Source organism: Salvia hispanica, chromosome 1, assembly GCF_029641045.1.
Source record: "Salvia hispanica isolate PSC_SH4W2 chromosome 1, Shi_PSC_v1, whole genome shotgun sequence".
Taxonomy (NCBI): Eukaryota; Viridiplantae; Streptophyta; class Magnoliopsida; order Lamiales; family Lamiaceae; genus Salvia; species Salvia hispanica.
The window spans coordinates 27,901,089-27,918,005 of NC_142692.1; the positions used below are offsets into that span (position 1 = coordinate 27,901,089).

General features: G+C 35.2%; 3 protein-coding genes and 1 long non-coding RNA gene across 4 annotated transcripts; 1 reads left to right on the top strand and 3 right to left on the bottom strand.

Moving 5' to 3' along the window:
• Positions 1-970: 970 nt before the first annotated feature.
• On the bottom strand, positions 971-5,831 carry RAD9 (cell cycle checkpoint control protein family). The gene is made up of 11 exons (XM_048081636.2): positions 5,564-5,831; positions 4,937-5,056; positions 4,736-4,844; positions 3,466-3,717; positions 3,264-3,376; positions 2,803-2,867; positions 2,204-2,412; positions 1,978-2,131; positions 1,633-1,673; positions 1,379-1,537; positions 971-1,033 (listed from the first exon to the last, which is right to left on the bottom strand). The coding sequence occupies exons 1-10, from the start codon at positions 5,666-5,668 to the stop codon at positions 1,419-1,421; spliced, it is 1,287 nt and encodes a 428-aa protein (XP_047937593.2). The 5' UTR covers positions 5,669-5,831; the 3' UTR covers positions 971-1,033; positions 1,379-1,418.
• A 781-nt stretch (positions 5,832-6,612) lies between these two features.
• LOC125217985 (small ribosomal subunit protein eS21y-like) lies at positions 6,613-8,534 on the top strand. The gene is made up of 4 exons (XM_048119571.2): positions 6,613-6,711; positions 7,211-7,311; positions 7,441-7,573; positions 8,269-8,534. The coding sequence occupies exons 2-4, from the start codon at positions 7,262-7,264 to the stop codon at positions 8,332-8,334; spliced, it is 249 nt and encodes an 82-aa protein (XP_047975528.1). The 5' UTR covers positions 6,613-6,711; positions 7,211-7,261; the 3' UTR covers positions 8,335-8,534.
• A 1,221-nt stretch (positions 8,535-9,755) lies between these two features.
• LOC125222998 (CAX-interacting protein 4) lies at positions 9,756-11,311 on the bottom strand. The gene is made up of 2 exons (XM_048125939.2): positions 11,188-11,311; positions 9,756-10,988 (listed from the first exon to the last, which is right to left on the bottom strand). The coding sequence occupies exon 2, from the start codon at positions 10,975-10,977 to the stop codon at positions 10,009-10,011; it is 969 nt and encodes a 322-aa protein (XP_047981896.2). The 5' UTR covers positions 10,978-10,988; positions 11,188-11,311; the 3' UTR covers positions 9,756-10,008.
• Positions 11,312-15,541: 4,230 nt separating this feature from the next.
• Positions 15,542-16,388, bottom strand: LOC125185596 (uncharacterized). The gene is made up of 2 exons (XR_016134756.1): positions 16,212-16,388; positions 15,542-16,090 (listed from the first exon to the last, which is right to left on the bottom strand). It is a non-coding gene; the product is annotated as an uncharacterized LOC125185596 (long non-coding RNA).
• Positions 16,389-16,917: the final 529 nt, after the last annotated feature.

Here is a 16,917-nt window from a genome sequence, read left to right on the forward strand (position 1 = left end):
TGTTTTTTAACGTCCCTCTTATCTACAACCATCCTCACACAACACAATTATTTAAAATAAATATTCTTATGAAGTTTATTATTTTTTTTAATACTATAACTAAGTATGATATGTTAATGTAGTTTTTATATTACATGAGTTATGGATTAATCACTTGAAAAAATGAATATGAGAAGATCCATTTATAAAAATTAACCTGTGTGACGTGTGAGTGAGATTCAAATTTCAAATCTTTTATTCACGAAAAACGCGCTTTACTAGTATTAATTGAAAACGACTATAAATTGTGCAATTGCTGATGATGAAGATAATTAATATTGAATGTATGAAACAAAATAAATACTAGTACTAGTCTAGTGGTATGTTATTCCAGTTGACAAAGAGGCAAATGTCAATATTACAGTTGACTAAGAGCGGTTGTCGAGACAAATAATATTCCGTCCTCTCGCTGTAGTTGAGACATTTATATTGAGTAAAGAAATTAAAGAAAAAATATTTAATTAATTAAGTAGAGGGGAAATGAAGTACTACTACTAAGAAAGAAAATAAAATAAAATAAAATACAGTAGATAAATAAAAAGAAAAAAAAATATTAATTGAAGTATAAAGTGAAATAAGAAAAGAATAAATATAGATTAAATGTATTACTATTTTTTGTTATAATAAATAAATGGCTCAGTTATAGTAGAATAAATTAAAAAAGAATATGACAAGGAGTATTAGTATAACCCAAATTTTTAAGTTCGTTGCATTTCGCCTTACCTCACAACAGGTAGAAGTTGGTGCCTTTTGTCTAACAAATAGTAGTACACCCTCGTCAATATTTGTTTTCTAGAAACTTTTAAATGGTTAGATCAAAAGCTTGAAGAATATTTTGGTTGGAAGAACAACAATCTCTGCATATTTAGTAGTAATATTTACACCAAGTTTCCATTTATCCAAGTATATAAATTAAACATGATGATAAATTGTCTTCACAAAATAGCTCGTGGTGACCATCATTGCTGTAACTGCTCAACATGTTTTCAAATGCCTGCATATCAATTACTAAAACATCTCAGTAAAATGCAATTTAAATTGGATTTGTGGGATCATAATATACTGTTTGCATCTTTATTATGTTTATTAGCAGTATCATAAAAACAATGCATTACCTCTTGTCTCAGCAAGTAAAAGGAGACGTTGATTCACACAAACACATGTGGCTGAAAATGTTGTGTTGGTCCTTAAAAACTAGTAATACAGGAAAATAGTAACATATATAGATCTATGATTTTTCTCTGTTTTATTTTACATACTGTATTGACCTGATTTTGAGAACATTAAGATCAATTTAGGGGCAAGATTTGAATAACTGGGAGTCAGAGACTTGACTTACAATTGAGGATTAAAGGGTAATTTTGAACTAGCCACACACTTCATGAGTATGGGGGTGTTGACTGCACACACAGCTCTGAATCATCCCCTTCATCATCATCCTCGTCTGCATCTATCCAGTTGCTTGGATGGTGTTGTGAGGGGGCACGCCCATTATTCTCTATAGAACAATTATAAAATGATAGTGTTAGTCTATGAGCCTTAACCAGAACCGGAAAAAAAATGAATGAGAATGATCTGCATATTTAGATGAACCTTCAGGCCGTCTAGTATCATCAGTTTCCGCTGGATGGAAGCTATAGATTTGTCAAGAAATATTAATAGCAAACATTCTAGAAATCATGGACATGAGAGGATGAATCACATGATTGCATCTTATAAATCTTATATATACATAGTGTGGGCTACCTATTAACCTCAGAGTGGGATGCATAAGGGATGAAAATGTATCACAAAGCAGCATCCAACTGAGGGACAATGCTTAACTCTACCAACTATTTCAACCCCATATCATAAGCAAATGAGCATGAAAAAAGTACCATATGATTAAGCAGGTAAGATAGCAATAACATTCTAGTAGCCAATATAGCTAAAGGATACTCCTTGCCGTGAACTGGAACTCCATCAGCATTCTTATCTCTAGAGATATTCATCGCACTAATCCTCTGGACTGTGGTCTGCTCATTGGTGTTTTGATTTCTTTCCCCAGGGACAAGCGGATCTTGAGCAGCATTTCCATATCTTACAGCACTTCCTGCATGTGGATGCATCTATGAAGAACGTGTATGTTTTACATTCTTTAACACTACCTCAACTCTGAACTGACCGGAGAGTTCGGACCAAATTCTGGTATAATCAGATGGGTGCTCAGTAGTGTTTCCTTTTGTTCCCTGCTGTGCTGCCGTTGCTGCTGCAGGTTCAGAGGAACTCCCACCACTGAGTTGTGATACAAGCATTGTAGCAAGTACTAGGGTAGCATCAAAGTTTGAAAATGAGCCGTCGTCTACGCCAAATTTGGGCGCCATTAGGATTGGCCTGTTCCTCAAACAATCAATTTTATATTTAACAAGATAGCATTCATAGTTATAACCAAATTTAAAATGCCAACAGGTGTGTGAACTGATGTTAGCTGCAGAGAGCATGCAGATGCAGCAGAGGTATTTTTTGCAAGACGTGTGAAGTGGTTATAGTGCATTTTTTAAACATCTTTAGTCCATAATCTTACTACCTAAGATGTGTTATATAGTAAAATATAAACTTCTTAAAAATTGAGGGCATACATATTTGTGCCAAAATTAAGCCAGTCAGAAGTTATCCATCTTTTGGATGAATCTATACATCCCAAACAGAAGTGCGCTTAAACATCAATAAGAAAAAAAAATGTCTTAGAATTAAATAATGAGCACTGGCAGAAGAGACTCTTACTCTCCAGCTTTGTCAAAATATAAATGTATATCAACTTCACATCCCTCACAGAATGAAATAAATGCCTGGAACAAGAGAAAGATAAAAAAATAAATGAGTGTAGTGCCAAAAATTATTTAGAAAATGAATTTTAAAAAGTACACCTACCTGATTAAATAAGACAAAAGAAAATAATTATTGCCTATTGTAGAAACTTTAATTTATAATGGAGTTGTACAGCAAAAGCATGTGTGAAGATCAGTAGTTGAATGATAATGTCTGAATAAGGGAATGCTTATAGAAAATAGTAGAAACTTTAATTTTTAATGGAGTTGTACAGCAAAAGCATGTGTGAAGGTCAGTAGTTGAATGATAATGTCTGAATAAGAGAATGATTGTAGAAGGATGTAATTTACTAAGATCATCTCACTCCAGAAACCAGAGTAAAAAACAGACTGTATGTTTCCATATAGTTCCATCACCTTCAGCTCTCTCACTCCAAATGTTACGTCTACAGGATCACGAGTATGAGTATACTGCACAAACTCTTCAGCAGGATCTATCCACAGCTGAGTATGTAGTGATGAATCATTTTCTGAAATCAAGAAGCTGGAGTTTAACTTTAGATGCATCAAGAGTTTGCTATAGGAGAACATATAAATGTGACAAAATTGCTTGGTTTACCTTTAGTTGGGTCAATGTAGCTTCTAAACTCTACAGCTTTCCCCCCAATCTGATCAGCAGCATCAAGAGGCAAAACAGATTGTTGTGTTGAGATGATTGTAATCTCTTGAAGGGTTGATTGGAAATTAGCCAGTAACCTGTTGAGATCACGTGGCCTAACTACAAAACTGCTAGGAAGCTTTCTTCGATCAAGTGATAGATGTTGTATATCAGGTTCGATATTGCAAGTAATCCAATATGTTTTTTTCATCCCTATAAGCAGTAAGAATAGGGAATTAAATTAAATGGATGAGTCAATATGACATGTCAAATATTGCTACCTTTAACTAGTGGAGGAATAAATAGAAAGTTGTACTTGTACAGAAGGCTTCGGATGCACAAGGGTGGATACCATACCCTTTTCTAATCAAATATGGGACATGTTTTAGAAACTAATATGCAATCTGTATTCATACTAAAAGTTGTCAATTGTTCACGGCAAAATTGCAGATTTTACAGAAGCATCAACATTTTACCAAGTGCATTTAATGTAGAGAGCTCTCTCTCATAGCAGCAGTTAGGCTTTGCAAAAATGTTGTATCATTTTAAATTCTTCAATAGTCCCAAGAAGACAAGCAGCAAGTCAATCATAAAGATTAATATTAACATTTCAAGTGCAGTAAAATGTAAGATTGGATTCAATGATGTTATAATTAGATAACTAATATATAATGGAGTACCAGTCCATGCAAGAGAGATTAACACCCTCTAAATTTTACTTGACTCGTTTACTATTAGTAGCCAACATTGAAAGACTACATAGCAGAAATCAAGTCAATCATGATGATAAATATTTTCTGTTAACTAGCAATTTTATCGAATTGATGTCACCAGAAAGCTATCTGCATGCAAGGATGAAATGATCCAGAAATTTCTCCAGTATTTTCAGTTTTGGGTATCACCAACAATTATATTGGGGATGAAAACATTTCCACCAAAATCTAGGTATGTATCTATATGAGATCTGTCAGTGTGCAGTATGAACATCAAGCAAATATCGGGGAAATGTGAGAAATTTGAAAGATACATAAATACATTAAATTTCCAGCAATGTTCTGTAAATATATAAATTCATTTTTTTTCATAAACATCGAAGGTTTCTCCTAGTATGCATGTTTTTGCCCTGATGCTATCTAGAATTTCATAAAATTCAATTTGGCATATGCCTCTTCATAAATACGTAGCAAGAGTTTAATATGTTACAAAAATGATGCAGAAATTGTTTTTGTACCATTAGAACAGTCCAAAGCCCACTGCACTTTTGATGCATCAGAATCAGCCAGTTGTACGGTTAAATGATCTATACTCGCCACTGGTGTTCTTAACACTGAGCAGATAGCCTGCAAAAAAAGTAACAGCATGGCATTATCCTAGACATATGATCAAATAAATCCTTGATAACAGAAATTGTAATGAGGAAGATGATATATACCTTCAGAAGTACGCTGCATTGAACTTGGGAGCCAGATACTGAGAACACATCAAAGAAATCCAGTTTGAATGTTATGGATTGATAAGCTGACCTTGATGAGTTGAGAGTATGAAGACAGAGCTGCAAATGCAGAAACTCAAAATAATGAGAAATAAAAAGGTCACCTTTTCTCCCAAATCCAACTATTTCTATTTCTTATACATCAAATGAGAATAAATTATAGTAACAACTATCCAGGAAAAGGAATGGAAAGCAGAACATAAGGGATATCTATCTACTGCAACAAAATCAGCATTGTTTTATAACTCAAACCCTTGTCTCTTTTTTTATTCCGATCCACTCATCAGGCTCAATGAAACCGCAATCGACAAAAAAATCCAGCCAGCCAAATTCTAAGTCTATAGACTCAACCTCTCAATTACTAGACACCAAACATCGACTCTGGCTGAAAGAAAAACCTACGAACCCTAATCATTTTCAAGCACACCAATTTGAACTAGCAAATTAAATATTATGATATCTGCTAAATTCAGAACTTGTATATTTCCGACGATGTGAGTCGCAGCGAGAAAAGCTAACAATTCATTGAATAAATAAAGGAGAAGAAACATGGGGGGGGGGGGGCACCTGAGAAGAAGAGGACTGGAGAACGAGCTCGTTGCCGATGCGGGCGAGGCAGGTGATGGAGCGAGCGAAGGTTTTGAGCGCAGTACCGCTTACACTGAACTCCATTGCTGCTGTGGAAAGTACTTTCACCTCGACCTCAAGCAAAGTTTTATGGCGGGAAGATGATTTCGCCCCCTCTCGGAAAAGATTCACCGAAATTAATCAAATTAGTACTATTCCATATCATAAACTATTTAATTGTTTCACTTAAAATGATTGACTTGTCAAATTATAGTGGGTATATTCCATACGAGTTATACTGTTAAAACGACGTCCGTCCACGGGCTGCCGGCTGCATTGACATCGCAACACAAAATGGCCCCCCAGCAGAAGGCTGTGAGGCCGTTCAACAACGAAATCACATCATTGTCGCTGAACAACTTGGACGCATAGCTCTTCTTCTTATTCTTTTCTTCTATTTTTCAATACAATTTCTAAATATCCCGTGGCCAAAAGCTCTAACTCAACTATAAAAAATAGATTAATATACTAAAATGATATAAGTTTTAATGTGTAATTCATAAAGTAAGATGATAAGAAAGATGGAGAGGAGAAAAAAATGGTGAACATATTATTTTTGGATTATGGGGTTCACATTATTTATTATTGAAAGAGTTTCTTATATTTAAAATTGGTTTAAATTTGATGGAGGGCTCAAAATTGTAAAATCAGTCTATTTTTTTGGGTGGATAGAGTATTTATTTTGTCTCTATAAAAACTCAATATCCAACAAAAAAATATACTACTATATAAAAAGATAAGTATTCTATAAAGAAGTATATTAACCTTTTCTATACACAAAAAAATAAATTAATAATTATTTTTCTTTAGGTTTTTTATTGGAGTGGAAATTCAATATTGTTTTAAATATGCATATTTAGCATTTTTTGAAAAATTAAACGAAAAAATATTTCTTAATTTACCTATTTCCTTTAAGTTTTTACAAGACCAATATTAGAATTAATAAATAAATAGTCCTCTAAAAAAAGAGTAATTAATTAGTCAGTAAAAAAATTTGTGGGTGTTAGGGTTTTGGGCTGCTTCTCATATAAATTGATCAGCAAAAGCCGCCCATCGTTCAGCAGCTCCAGCCTTCGTTCCTGCATCAGGTACTCTCTCTCTCCGATCTATTTTTGTAAATGTTATTTTCGAACTAATCACAGAACTTTGCTAGCGAGATTCATAGCATGTTTCTTTCCCCTTTCTGTCGAGATTTGAGAAAATTTGCTGCCCTATCTGAGCTATTGTTATTGTTATTGATATTGTTATTGAGGAAACAAAGACTCAGTTTAACGAGGAATACTTGTGACTGTGTGAAATTTCTTATTGATAATACCACTTCTATAGTATTGAGCGTGGCAGTTAAGATTTTTGACGATGAATGGTTCGTAATTTATCGTGTCATAATTGTAGCTATTTTGATGCCTGGTTTTCATACAAACCTTAATTTGTTATAAAAACGATTTTTAAGGTTTAAGGCTTTAATACTCGAGGTAATACATGTTATTGATAGGACTGGGCCCTCTAAAATATGGTTGGGCGTGAGGCCATATTTTAACACTTCGTGATCCACACCCAGATGTGTTTATTGGTGTTTCTTTGACTCAGGTGTTTGGTGATTTGGTAGTATTTCTCAAGTGCTCAAAAGAGACAGCAAATATGCAGAATGAGGAGGGACAAAACATGGACCTGTACATCCCAAGGAAGTGGTGTGTATAAATATTTGCTTGCAGACATAATTTGTATTCTTTTATCCAATTGGCAGAAATTATGTGTATAATTGTCACGAGGTCATTGTATATATGCTATAACTAATTATATATCTTTTTACGATGCAGCTCGGCCACTAACAGGCTGATCACTTCCAAGGATCACGCCTCTGTCCAGATCAACATTGGTCATTTGGATGAGAGTGGCAGATACACTGGTCAATTCTCAACTTTTGCTCTTTGTGGATTCATCCGTGCCCAGGCAAGTTTGTTGTGCATTATTGTCATTGGTTTAATTGAGTAGGCTTATGCTGTTACAGCAACTCTGGTTGATGAATGATTGATGATACATTGCTTTTGAGTGTGTGGAAGAAGATTCTAAATATTGGGGAATATGGTTTATGAAAAAATTACTAGAAAAGGTCGTGCTTTGGAAGAGAGAAATTCTTTTTGAAACACAAGGCTTGTACTAAATTAGAAACTTAGTCTTAAATTTTCCCTATGTAAACGTTTCTATATTTGGATGACGAGGACAATTGGGAATTTATGCTACTTGTATTGTAAACATGACTGCAATTTTTTGCTCTATTCTCTGTGGTTTAGATATAGTTGCACCTCTTTTACTCTACTAATTTTACTGCACTCTTTAGTTCTCACTGTCAATAGCACAGTCTAATTGTAAGATAATTATCTCACAATACCTACGCTTCTAGTTGAGCTTTGCTCTAAAATAGTTCCCTAGGTATTCAATCTGTGTGCTGTAGCCTAATTAATGTCAATTGTGGTTCTACCACTAAAATATCCTTTAGACAGTTCATTGCGTAAGATAATGTGTAAACTTTCTATTGGTTATGCTCCTTCGTTTTGCTGACCTTGTGAAGTTTCATATGTTAGAATGTGAACTGATTAAGAAGCTTACTTTTTACCTACTTTTTTCATGTTTCATGATATGTGCAGGGTGATGCTGACAGTGCGCTTGATAGGCTGTGGCAGAAAAAGAAAGTTGAAGCCCAACAGCAGTAGATGGGTTTTTTTTTGTTTGGAAGGTGTTTTTGGATGTTTCTCAGTACTGTGAGAATTTTAAGATGTGAAGTTGAAGTTTCACACCGCATCTATCTTTATGTTTACTTAAGTTAGTATTAGTGGATTGTGATTTATGATCTTCCTTTAACATTGTATGTTCTGCTCTTTTTATCTTGAAATACATCTTTTGTTCTTCATTATGTTACGGTGTTCAATCTTGCCTGTTGAATATGGTTTTTCGTTACCTCTGCATTTATGCAGTATGGAATATTGTTAAAATGTCGCTACATTAGGTTATCCCTATCCATGGGTATTGCGTCCTTCTCAATTGTATTTAGTGGTGCCTTTAGAGTTTTACAATTAACTCTAGTTAAAACCCCTCTTAAGATTATGACTAGATCCGTTAAGGTTGATATATTTGGATTAAGTAAATTGGGTGTACTACTAGAAATTCGGTATGCTACTGTAAAGGGGTGGGTCGATACGATATATCGTATCGAAAACGTTGTATCGTGTATCGTATCGAAAATATCGATATGAAAGAATTTCATATCGTTATCGTATCGAAAGTTTCGATATATCAAAATTCGATATATCGAACTTTCGATATAAAAAAATTTCATATCGTTATCGTATCGATATTTCGATATATCGTATCGAAATTCGATATATCGTTAAATATCGATATATATCGAAAATTTCGATGTATATCGAAAATAAAATATCGATATATATCGAAAATATCGATATATCGAAAATTTTCGATATATATCGTATTTTCAATATAAAACGATATATCGCGATATAAGGAAATTCATATCGTTATCGTATCGAAAACTTACGACACAATATCGTATCGTATCGAAAATTACGATATATCAAAAATTCGATAATTTTTCGATATTTTTCAATACGATACGAGCGATATATCATTTTTTCGATATTTTTCCCCAGCCCTACTACTGTTATCCGGTATATCAGATGATCAGCATACGATAATGCAAGGTTGGATCTGACTCCATTAAACAGGAAAAAGATTGTAATAACTTGATTCAACAATATTATCCTGCTACGGTGCTAATCTATCAAGAATCTGTATACAGCCCCCTAACTCATAAGTACAGTCTTCACTCTTTCTTGGAATGCTTAGTAGTAATCAAACTGCTTACATTTACCTTTTCTCTAAAAAAACAAACAATTTGTGCTCACCTTACATACATAGAATATTTTAACCCAATTCAGTCTTTTTTTTGAATACTAAAAAAAGACCTTTTATCACAACAAGCACTTAAGCGGCAAAATTCATAGTACTATGATTGACTTTGGCGGCATCCTTCATTTTTGAAGTGGCAGTAAAAAGATCAATTAGGGATGTCACCCCTTAACAAAACCAAACATAAATATGATGACTCAACTCACAGTTAACAATCTGCAATGGAATTATGTGTTGAGCCAAGACATTATATTCATACATGTGAAATAAGCATGAGTATTCTTACAAACAGAAGGCAAGAAAACGGCTTCAAAACAACAAACTAGGCAACACCGAAGACACAGCAAATATCCCAAACCAGTAAATCTGTTTCCATTAGCACCACATTCAGAAATTGTTATGAAACTCAACACTCACGACACAATCGTAAACAGAATTCGCACAACCTCCATTGAAGCAAGCTAGTCCTCTCGGCGTCGATGGCGCCTGCTCTTCTTATCAGACCGCTTCTTGTCCCTTCCCACTCGACAATCATCCGATTCACTGTCACCAGAGCCAGATGCTGACCCCGCCCTTCGACTCCTACGCTTATGGCCATTCCCATCACGGTGACTCCTCCTCTCCTTACCTTTTCTCTTCCTCCGTTTGTCTTCCTCCTCCTCATCAGAGGAATCATCATCCCTCTTCCTCCTCTCCTTCCTCCTCTTTTTCCTGCTTGAATCCTCATCATCAGAGTCGCTGTACCTTCTCTTCTCGCTCTTCCTCTTCTTTGATCTCCCCCTCTCCCTCTTATCCTTCTTCTTCCTCTCCCGTGCATCACTCTCCGACCCATCCTCATCCTCTTCACTATCCCTCTTCTTTCTACTCTTACTGCTCCTCAACTTCCCACTAGTTTTTCTCCCAAACTTCTCAGCTATAGCACGCTCCATCTCCGAATCATAATCCGTATCCGAACTCTCACTCTCCTCCTCCTCACTGCTCTCCTCGCTCTCCCCGGCCGCACTCTTCCGCCGCCCCTTCAATTTCTCACCTTTCAGCTTCTCCAATCCAGACAACACCGCAGCTTGGATGGCATCGCTATCCTTGCTCATCTTATCATCATCAGTCCTAGCACTCAAGAAATTCCTACACTGAAACGTGAGATGCCCAACCCTCCCACATTTCTTGCAAGAGCCACGCGCCTCGTCGGCGTTTGATCCCGTGATACGAGCAAGAGCGAGCAAACCCTGAAAACTAGCATAGGCGTTTTCCTGTTCACCCTCCGAGGCGGCGGCGGCCTTCTGAGTGGAGGCGTTGCTCTTCTCTTCCTTGTTGGGAGCATAGGGATCGTAACCGATTGCACTCTGCCATATGCCGTGGGTCTGTAGGGCGGCGCTGCTGTGCACGCGGTTGTTCGCCGGCATGCGAACCCTTCCCGCGGTCGCCGGCATCTTGGCGAGATCTGAACGGACGGGAAATCGGGATGTTTAACAAACTAGGGTTCGAAATTAAGGTTTTGATTATGGAATATGCAATAAATATTAGGGTTTAGAAATTGATTCCGATTCGCAAAAGGAATTGCAACAACAAATCACACCAAATTAGAATCACAACCAAGGACGGAAAGGGGAAAAAGAATTGAGATAGTGAAAAATACGAACCTAGAGGTCCGGCGCCGGCGGTAGAAAATCGACGACTTTTGAAACTGTGCTTCCTGTTATCCCCAAATTGTTACCCTCTTTTGGGAATTTGTGAAGATCCTCAATCGGCAATATTACCTTAAATTATAAATTAAAGAAAATTATAAGCTGCTTAACATGGTCGGTGAAGATATTGGGCCAATCTAATTATCACGCATATTTTATGTTTGGCCCAATCCTTCAGACAAATATGGCCCACCTTTTGACACAGATATGGGCCATCGTTTTTCATCTAAAAACAGATTAGAAATAATAAGTCAAAGCAATGAATCCGCGGTGAAAGAAATTTGATGAACCAAGAGATTCTTGAATACGATCTTAAACTATTAATCAAAAATAAAAAAAATCTTTGATAAGAACTTAAATTATCAATGAAACAATTCCAAATTAAAGATCGTCACAGCTTAGAGACTCAAATTGGCATACTTAACTTTGAAGCAAAGTAGAGACTCTGAAGTACCAAACAGAGTACAAGATATTTAAAGAAGGTAAGCAATGCAAGATGGCTTCCAAATATAGAAGATCATATGTATTGAACCTCGTATATACGAAGACATATGCAGTCTCTAAAACAATAATCTTATCTTACGCATTATAGTCTTCAAAGTTTCATTGCTTTTCTCTTCATTGTTCTAAGCAGGGGCATATGTACATGTATAAGTATGAGAAGTACATGTATTAGAAGAGGTGCAATTGCCCCACCTCATGTTTTCCATCCTATATATTTATATACCTATTTTAAATTAATTTTTTTTAATCTTCTACTAAATGCCCCTCCTCAAAAGTGTAAAATTTTGTCATATGTAAATTTGCCCCCTATCCTACAAATTCCTAGCTTCACCCCTGGTTCTAAGTACGCAATTATTTCCCGGATTCGATTATAGTAAGTACTATATTACAACAAGATCAAGATTAAGACAAGGAGTTACACTATCAAGATTCAAGGCAAAAGATTGAAGAAATTTTCGCACAACGTTTTTCTTGATCTTCGAGAGAGTTATTAATTAATTAAGGTATTTCCTTTTAAATGAAACAGATTAACTTATCTGCAAAGAAAGAACTCCTTAAATCTCTTGTTCAACTTTCACCTGCAGCGACTGTCTGAGTGTTAATTGTGTACGACTAGAAATCAAACAACAACATTCGTATTTAAGAATGGTGATTATATATAGTTACAATGGTTGGAAAAAATTTATTGGTTTTTGTTTCTTTCTGACCGGCGACCTGTAAATAAGGCAGTCACGAGCGTTTCTCATCGATCACGCCTATAAATGGCAATACAAGAAATGGAAAAGCGTAAAAGAGAAAATAGAGTTTTGACATTTCTTTATTAATTAATATAAAGGTTCTACACATATTTATAATATGTGGTATACGATAATATCCTAACAGAATAAAGTCCTAAATCATACTACCTATGTAAGTTTTATGTCTCACATATGTGACATGTGATAGAATCCTAAATAGAATTGGATTTTACTATAATACATATATTTGGTATAAGACACATTTTACCCTAATTAATTGACTATCAATTAATTATTGTCACATCAATTAATTAAATAATCATATTATATTTCTCCAAAGAGAATATATGTTCATATATATATATAGGGTCTTGTTAGGTTGAGATTATTTACCTTAATTGAGAAATGAGATGCAATATGGGCCACTAATCCATAAAATTCATGTAATGTCAACAGATACCACATTATGTCAACACGGGGGTGGGGGTGGGGGGGGGGAGGGGGTGGGGGGTGGTATAGTTATAATTTCATGAATAAAATGGCGGAAAACATAAAATTGTATTTCAAACCATTTTCCAAAATCTTCTCTAAAACTCTCACTGAAAACCTGCAAATCTTCATACAAATATTCATAAAATCGAAGACCTGCAAATTTCGCTGAAAAATCTGTTGATCTTCAAATTTCAATTCGTAGACCTTCAAAATTGAAGAGCAAAATCGAACAGTTTTGTGCAATGACGATAGAAAAGCAAAATCGAAGACAATCGGCTGAAACGCCGATTATATCTGAATCGGCTGAAGCAACGATCGAAGAGAATCGACATCCCAAATCGGCGGTGGTTGAAGCTTCTTCTCCAGGTTAAGAAATTAATTCAAATTTTAAGTATATTGCTTCTATTTTAGTGTGTGTAAACACATCTAGATTTGTTTTCTTATGAATTCGATTTCTATTGATTTTTTTTTATTGATTAGCAATGGTAAAATCGGAAGAGATGGAATTGAACATTGCTGCTGGTAAAAAAAAGAAGAGAACAAACATCTCCTTCCAGTTAAGGATTTGTTTAAATTTTTAAGATTATTGACATTTTATACAATAGCTATTGACATAGTTATAACAATATACTTGTGTTTTTTATAAACAACATATACTTGTTATTGACATGGTATTGTATACTGTTGACATATGTAAGTGTTGCATCTTTCTGCCAACCGTTTGATGAAAGTTCTCAATGAAGTTGGCTATTGAAAGTTAGTCAAAGTGTTTTTATTTTATTATTTTTTATGATTTTGATATCAATTAATTTCGTCCCGCTGTAAAAACATGTTTCTCATAATGAAATATTGATGCTTCTTGATGTTGTTCTTCTATACAACACTGTTTCTTCTCTTTCTCAAAAGGAACAAAGTATTAAACTAAAACAAGAAGGATTTGAGGTCAGTGCACTCTTGTTAGTGTTCGAAGCAATGTGTAAGCTACTACAGCGTCTATGTTGGTTCTTGTCAAAAAAAATTCCCCCTATATTTATCTGTGTTTGCTTCTCTTTCAATGACTTAATATTAGGTCTTTAGAGAATATTTTCCAAGAAAGGAGGAAGCCAAGATTTTACTAGAGTGCATTTGGCAGAAAGGTAAGTTTGTCTTAGTTGAGACGGACCACTGGTCAAGAAAAGGATGAGCGAGGAGATATCTCATTCAGCACTCTGCAAATTCTATATGAGAACATTGAAGTTATAGTTGGAGGTAATATCCTAGTCCTTTTCTTTTTTCACCCTATGAGGATATCATTGTAATGATTTAATTAAATTGAACTTGTATCCAAATCTCATTTATCCTTAATGTTATTTTCATTTTTCTTGTATCCAAATCTATTTGGTACTTCATCTGACCAGAGAAGCTTTTCTCGAGACTGTGATATCATTTTGTTTTATACACGCTCCAGAAGACCATGTTAAATGCATTGCTTCTAATGTCTCATCCTGGTTTGCTTGGTTTTGTTTGTTCTCGTCCTGTGCATAGATAGCTTCGTCTTTTGCTGAAATATACTAGTTTCCTACAACCTTTTCTCATGATATTTTTTGATGATTCTGGGGTTGCAGCATCTGTACATCCTGCAACTGATACAAACAATGTTGAAGAAATTGAAAAAAGATGAGAAGAATGATCCAAATATAGTTTCCTTAGAAGATGTATTCACCAATTCCTCAGTAGAAATAAGTTAGCTGGAGATGCTTCATGCTCTATGAGAACCTCTGAAACTAGGCCCCCTATTATTTCAACTACATCGATCAGTCAAAAAGGAAACAAGTAAGAAGGTTGCTTAAATCAAGAGAGGAACAATAACGATCTATTTTTCAATTTCCTTACTGGTGGGAACAAGAGTAGTCTGTTGCATTTGTGTGTAGTTTATGTCAACAAGGGGATATTTTTGTCATTTTCGTGCGATGTCAACGACGGAGACATTATGTCAACTACGATGTCAACAACAAACGTTATTTATGTCAACTACGATGTCAACAACAAACTTTATTTATGTCAGCTATTATGTCAACAACAATATTTTACAAATAATCAATGTCAACGACAAATATTTTCATGTCAACGACATATTATTTGCGTCAACAACAACGATTTACATATAATTTATGTCAACATCGATGATTTACATATAATTTATGTCAACAACAAACGTTATCATGTCAACGACCTATATAATTCATGTCAACAACAACGTTTTACATATAATTAATGTCAACAACAACATTTTACGTATAAATAATGTCAATAACATCATTTTACATATAATTGACATTGTATATATGAAGTTGACATGGATTATATATGTAATTGACATGGATTGTACATATAGTTGACATTACATGTGTGTAGTTGATATAAATTTTATATATAGTTGACATAGATTATATATATAGTTGACATTTTTTTCGTACTCAACAACAAACATTTTCATGTCAACAACTTATAGTATAATTTATGTCAACAATAATATTTTAGGCAATATCACAAACACCTTATCAACACAACTCACAAATTCCAGCAACACAATCGAATTTAAAACTGCATCCATATTTTTCACAAATTAATCGTGATTGTTGGACGTCAAATAAATCGCCTTCCCAAATTCATCTACAAGTTTCTCAACGCCGTCGAAAAAATCTCTGGCTTAATCCTTTTGCTCATTCACCAGATCTGATTGCTCGCCCAACGATTCAAGGTCCTTCACCACCGCAGTCGATGCAATCGAGAAATTCTCCCCAACCGTAAGCTGCTCAATCAAATTGAATTTTTCCTTCTTCCCCCTCACAATCCCCAAAATCTCACCCTTCCCTGCCTCCTCCTCCTCCTTCATCTTCATCACTGTCAGCCGCAGCGACGACCCCAGAGGGACCGCCATCGGACGGGAGAATCCGTCAGCTACCCAATCGACGGCCATGACGTCGTCAACGACTGGCTTGCCGAGGTGGAAATAATGTAGTTGTATAAAAACTCCCAGACTAGTTCTTCAATTTCGATCAACGCAGCAGGTTCTTGATGATTATGGCATCAATTGAACAACTAGTCAATTATCCTGACTCTATCTGCACTGAAACCCCCAGACTCTTCACACCAAGGGAAAAAAACATTAATTTAGTAAAGTAAACAAAAATCTAGAGCAGCTCAAATTTCGCAGTGGATCGAGAAATCAAGTGTGAGAAAGCTCAATCGAAGCAAAACGCAAACCTCCAAAAGTTACAACAAGAAAAGAGGAAGTGAGTGAAGGTGAGGGAGGCGGATCGGCAGCGGGCGACATGGCCGGCGGAGATGTGGCGGCGATGGTGGCGGAGGAGGGGAGGGAGCGGAGAGAGGGCTTGCCGAGGCAGAGATCAGCCATTCTATCATTTCATAATTAAAACATAAAATTACTATTCTACCATTTCATAATAAATTAATCTAAAAATATTTTTTGTGTGACAAAATCTGGACCACTCATTTAATAAAATGAGTGGCTGATATTGCATCTCATTTCTCAATTACCCTAAAAAATCTCAATTGATCATGAACCTATATATATAGGGGCGCACTATGGTCCATAAGGCAAATTCTGTCAAAAATCAAAGCAAATCTCAGTCCTTGGATCCTCAGATTAGATGGTTGTGATCATAATACCCGAGATACATTATTACACTAAAAGCGTTACATTATTAACTAGGCTACATTATTAGATTGCACAATCTACATTATTAGACTACAGCGTGTTACATTATTAGCCGAGCTGCATTATTAGACTACACGATCTACATTATTAGGTGACACGTGACATTAATCTAACGGTTACATTACAGGATCCAATGGTTGAGATTTGCTTTGATTTTTGACAGAATTTCACTTATGGACCTGATCACATCCCTATATATATATATATATATATATATATATATATATATAT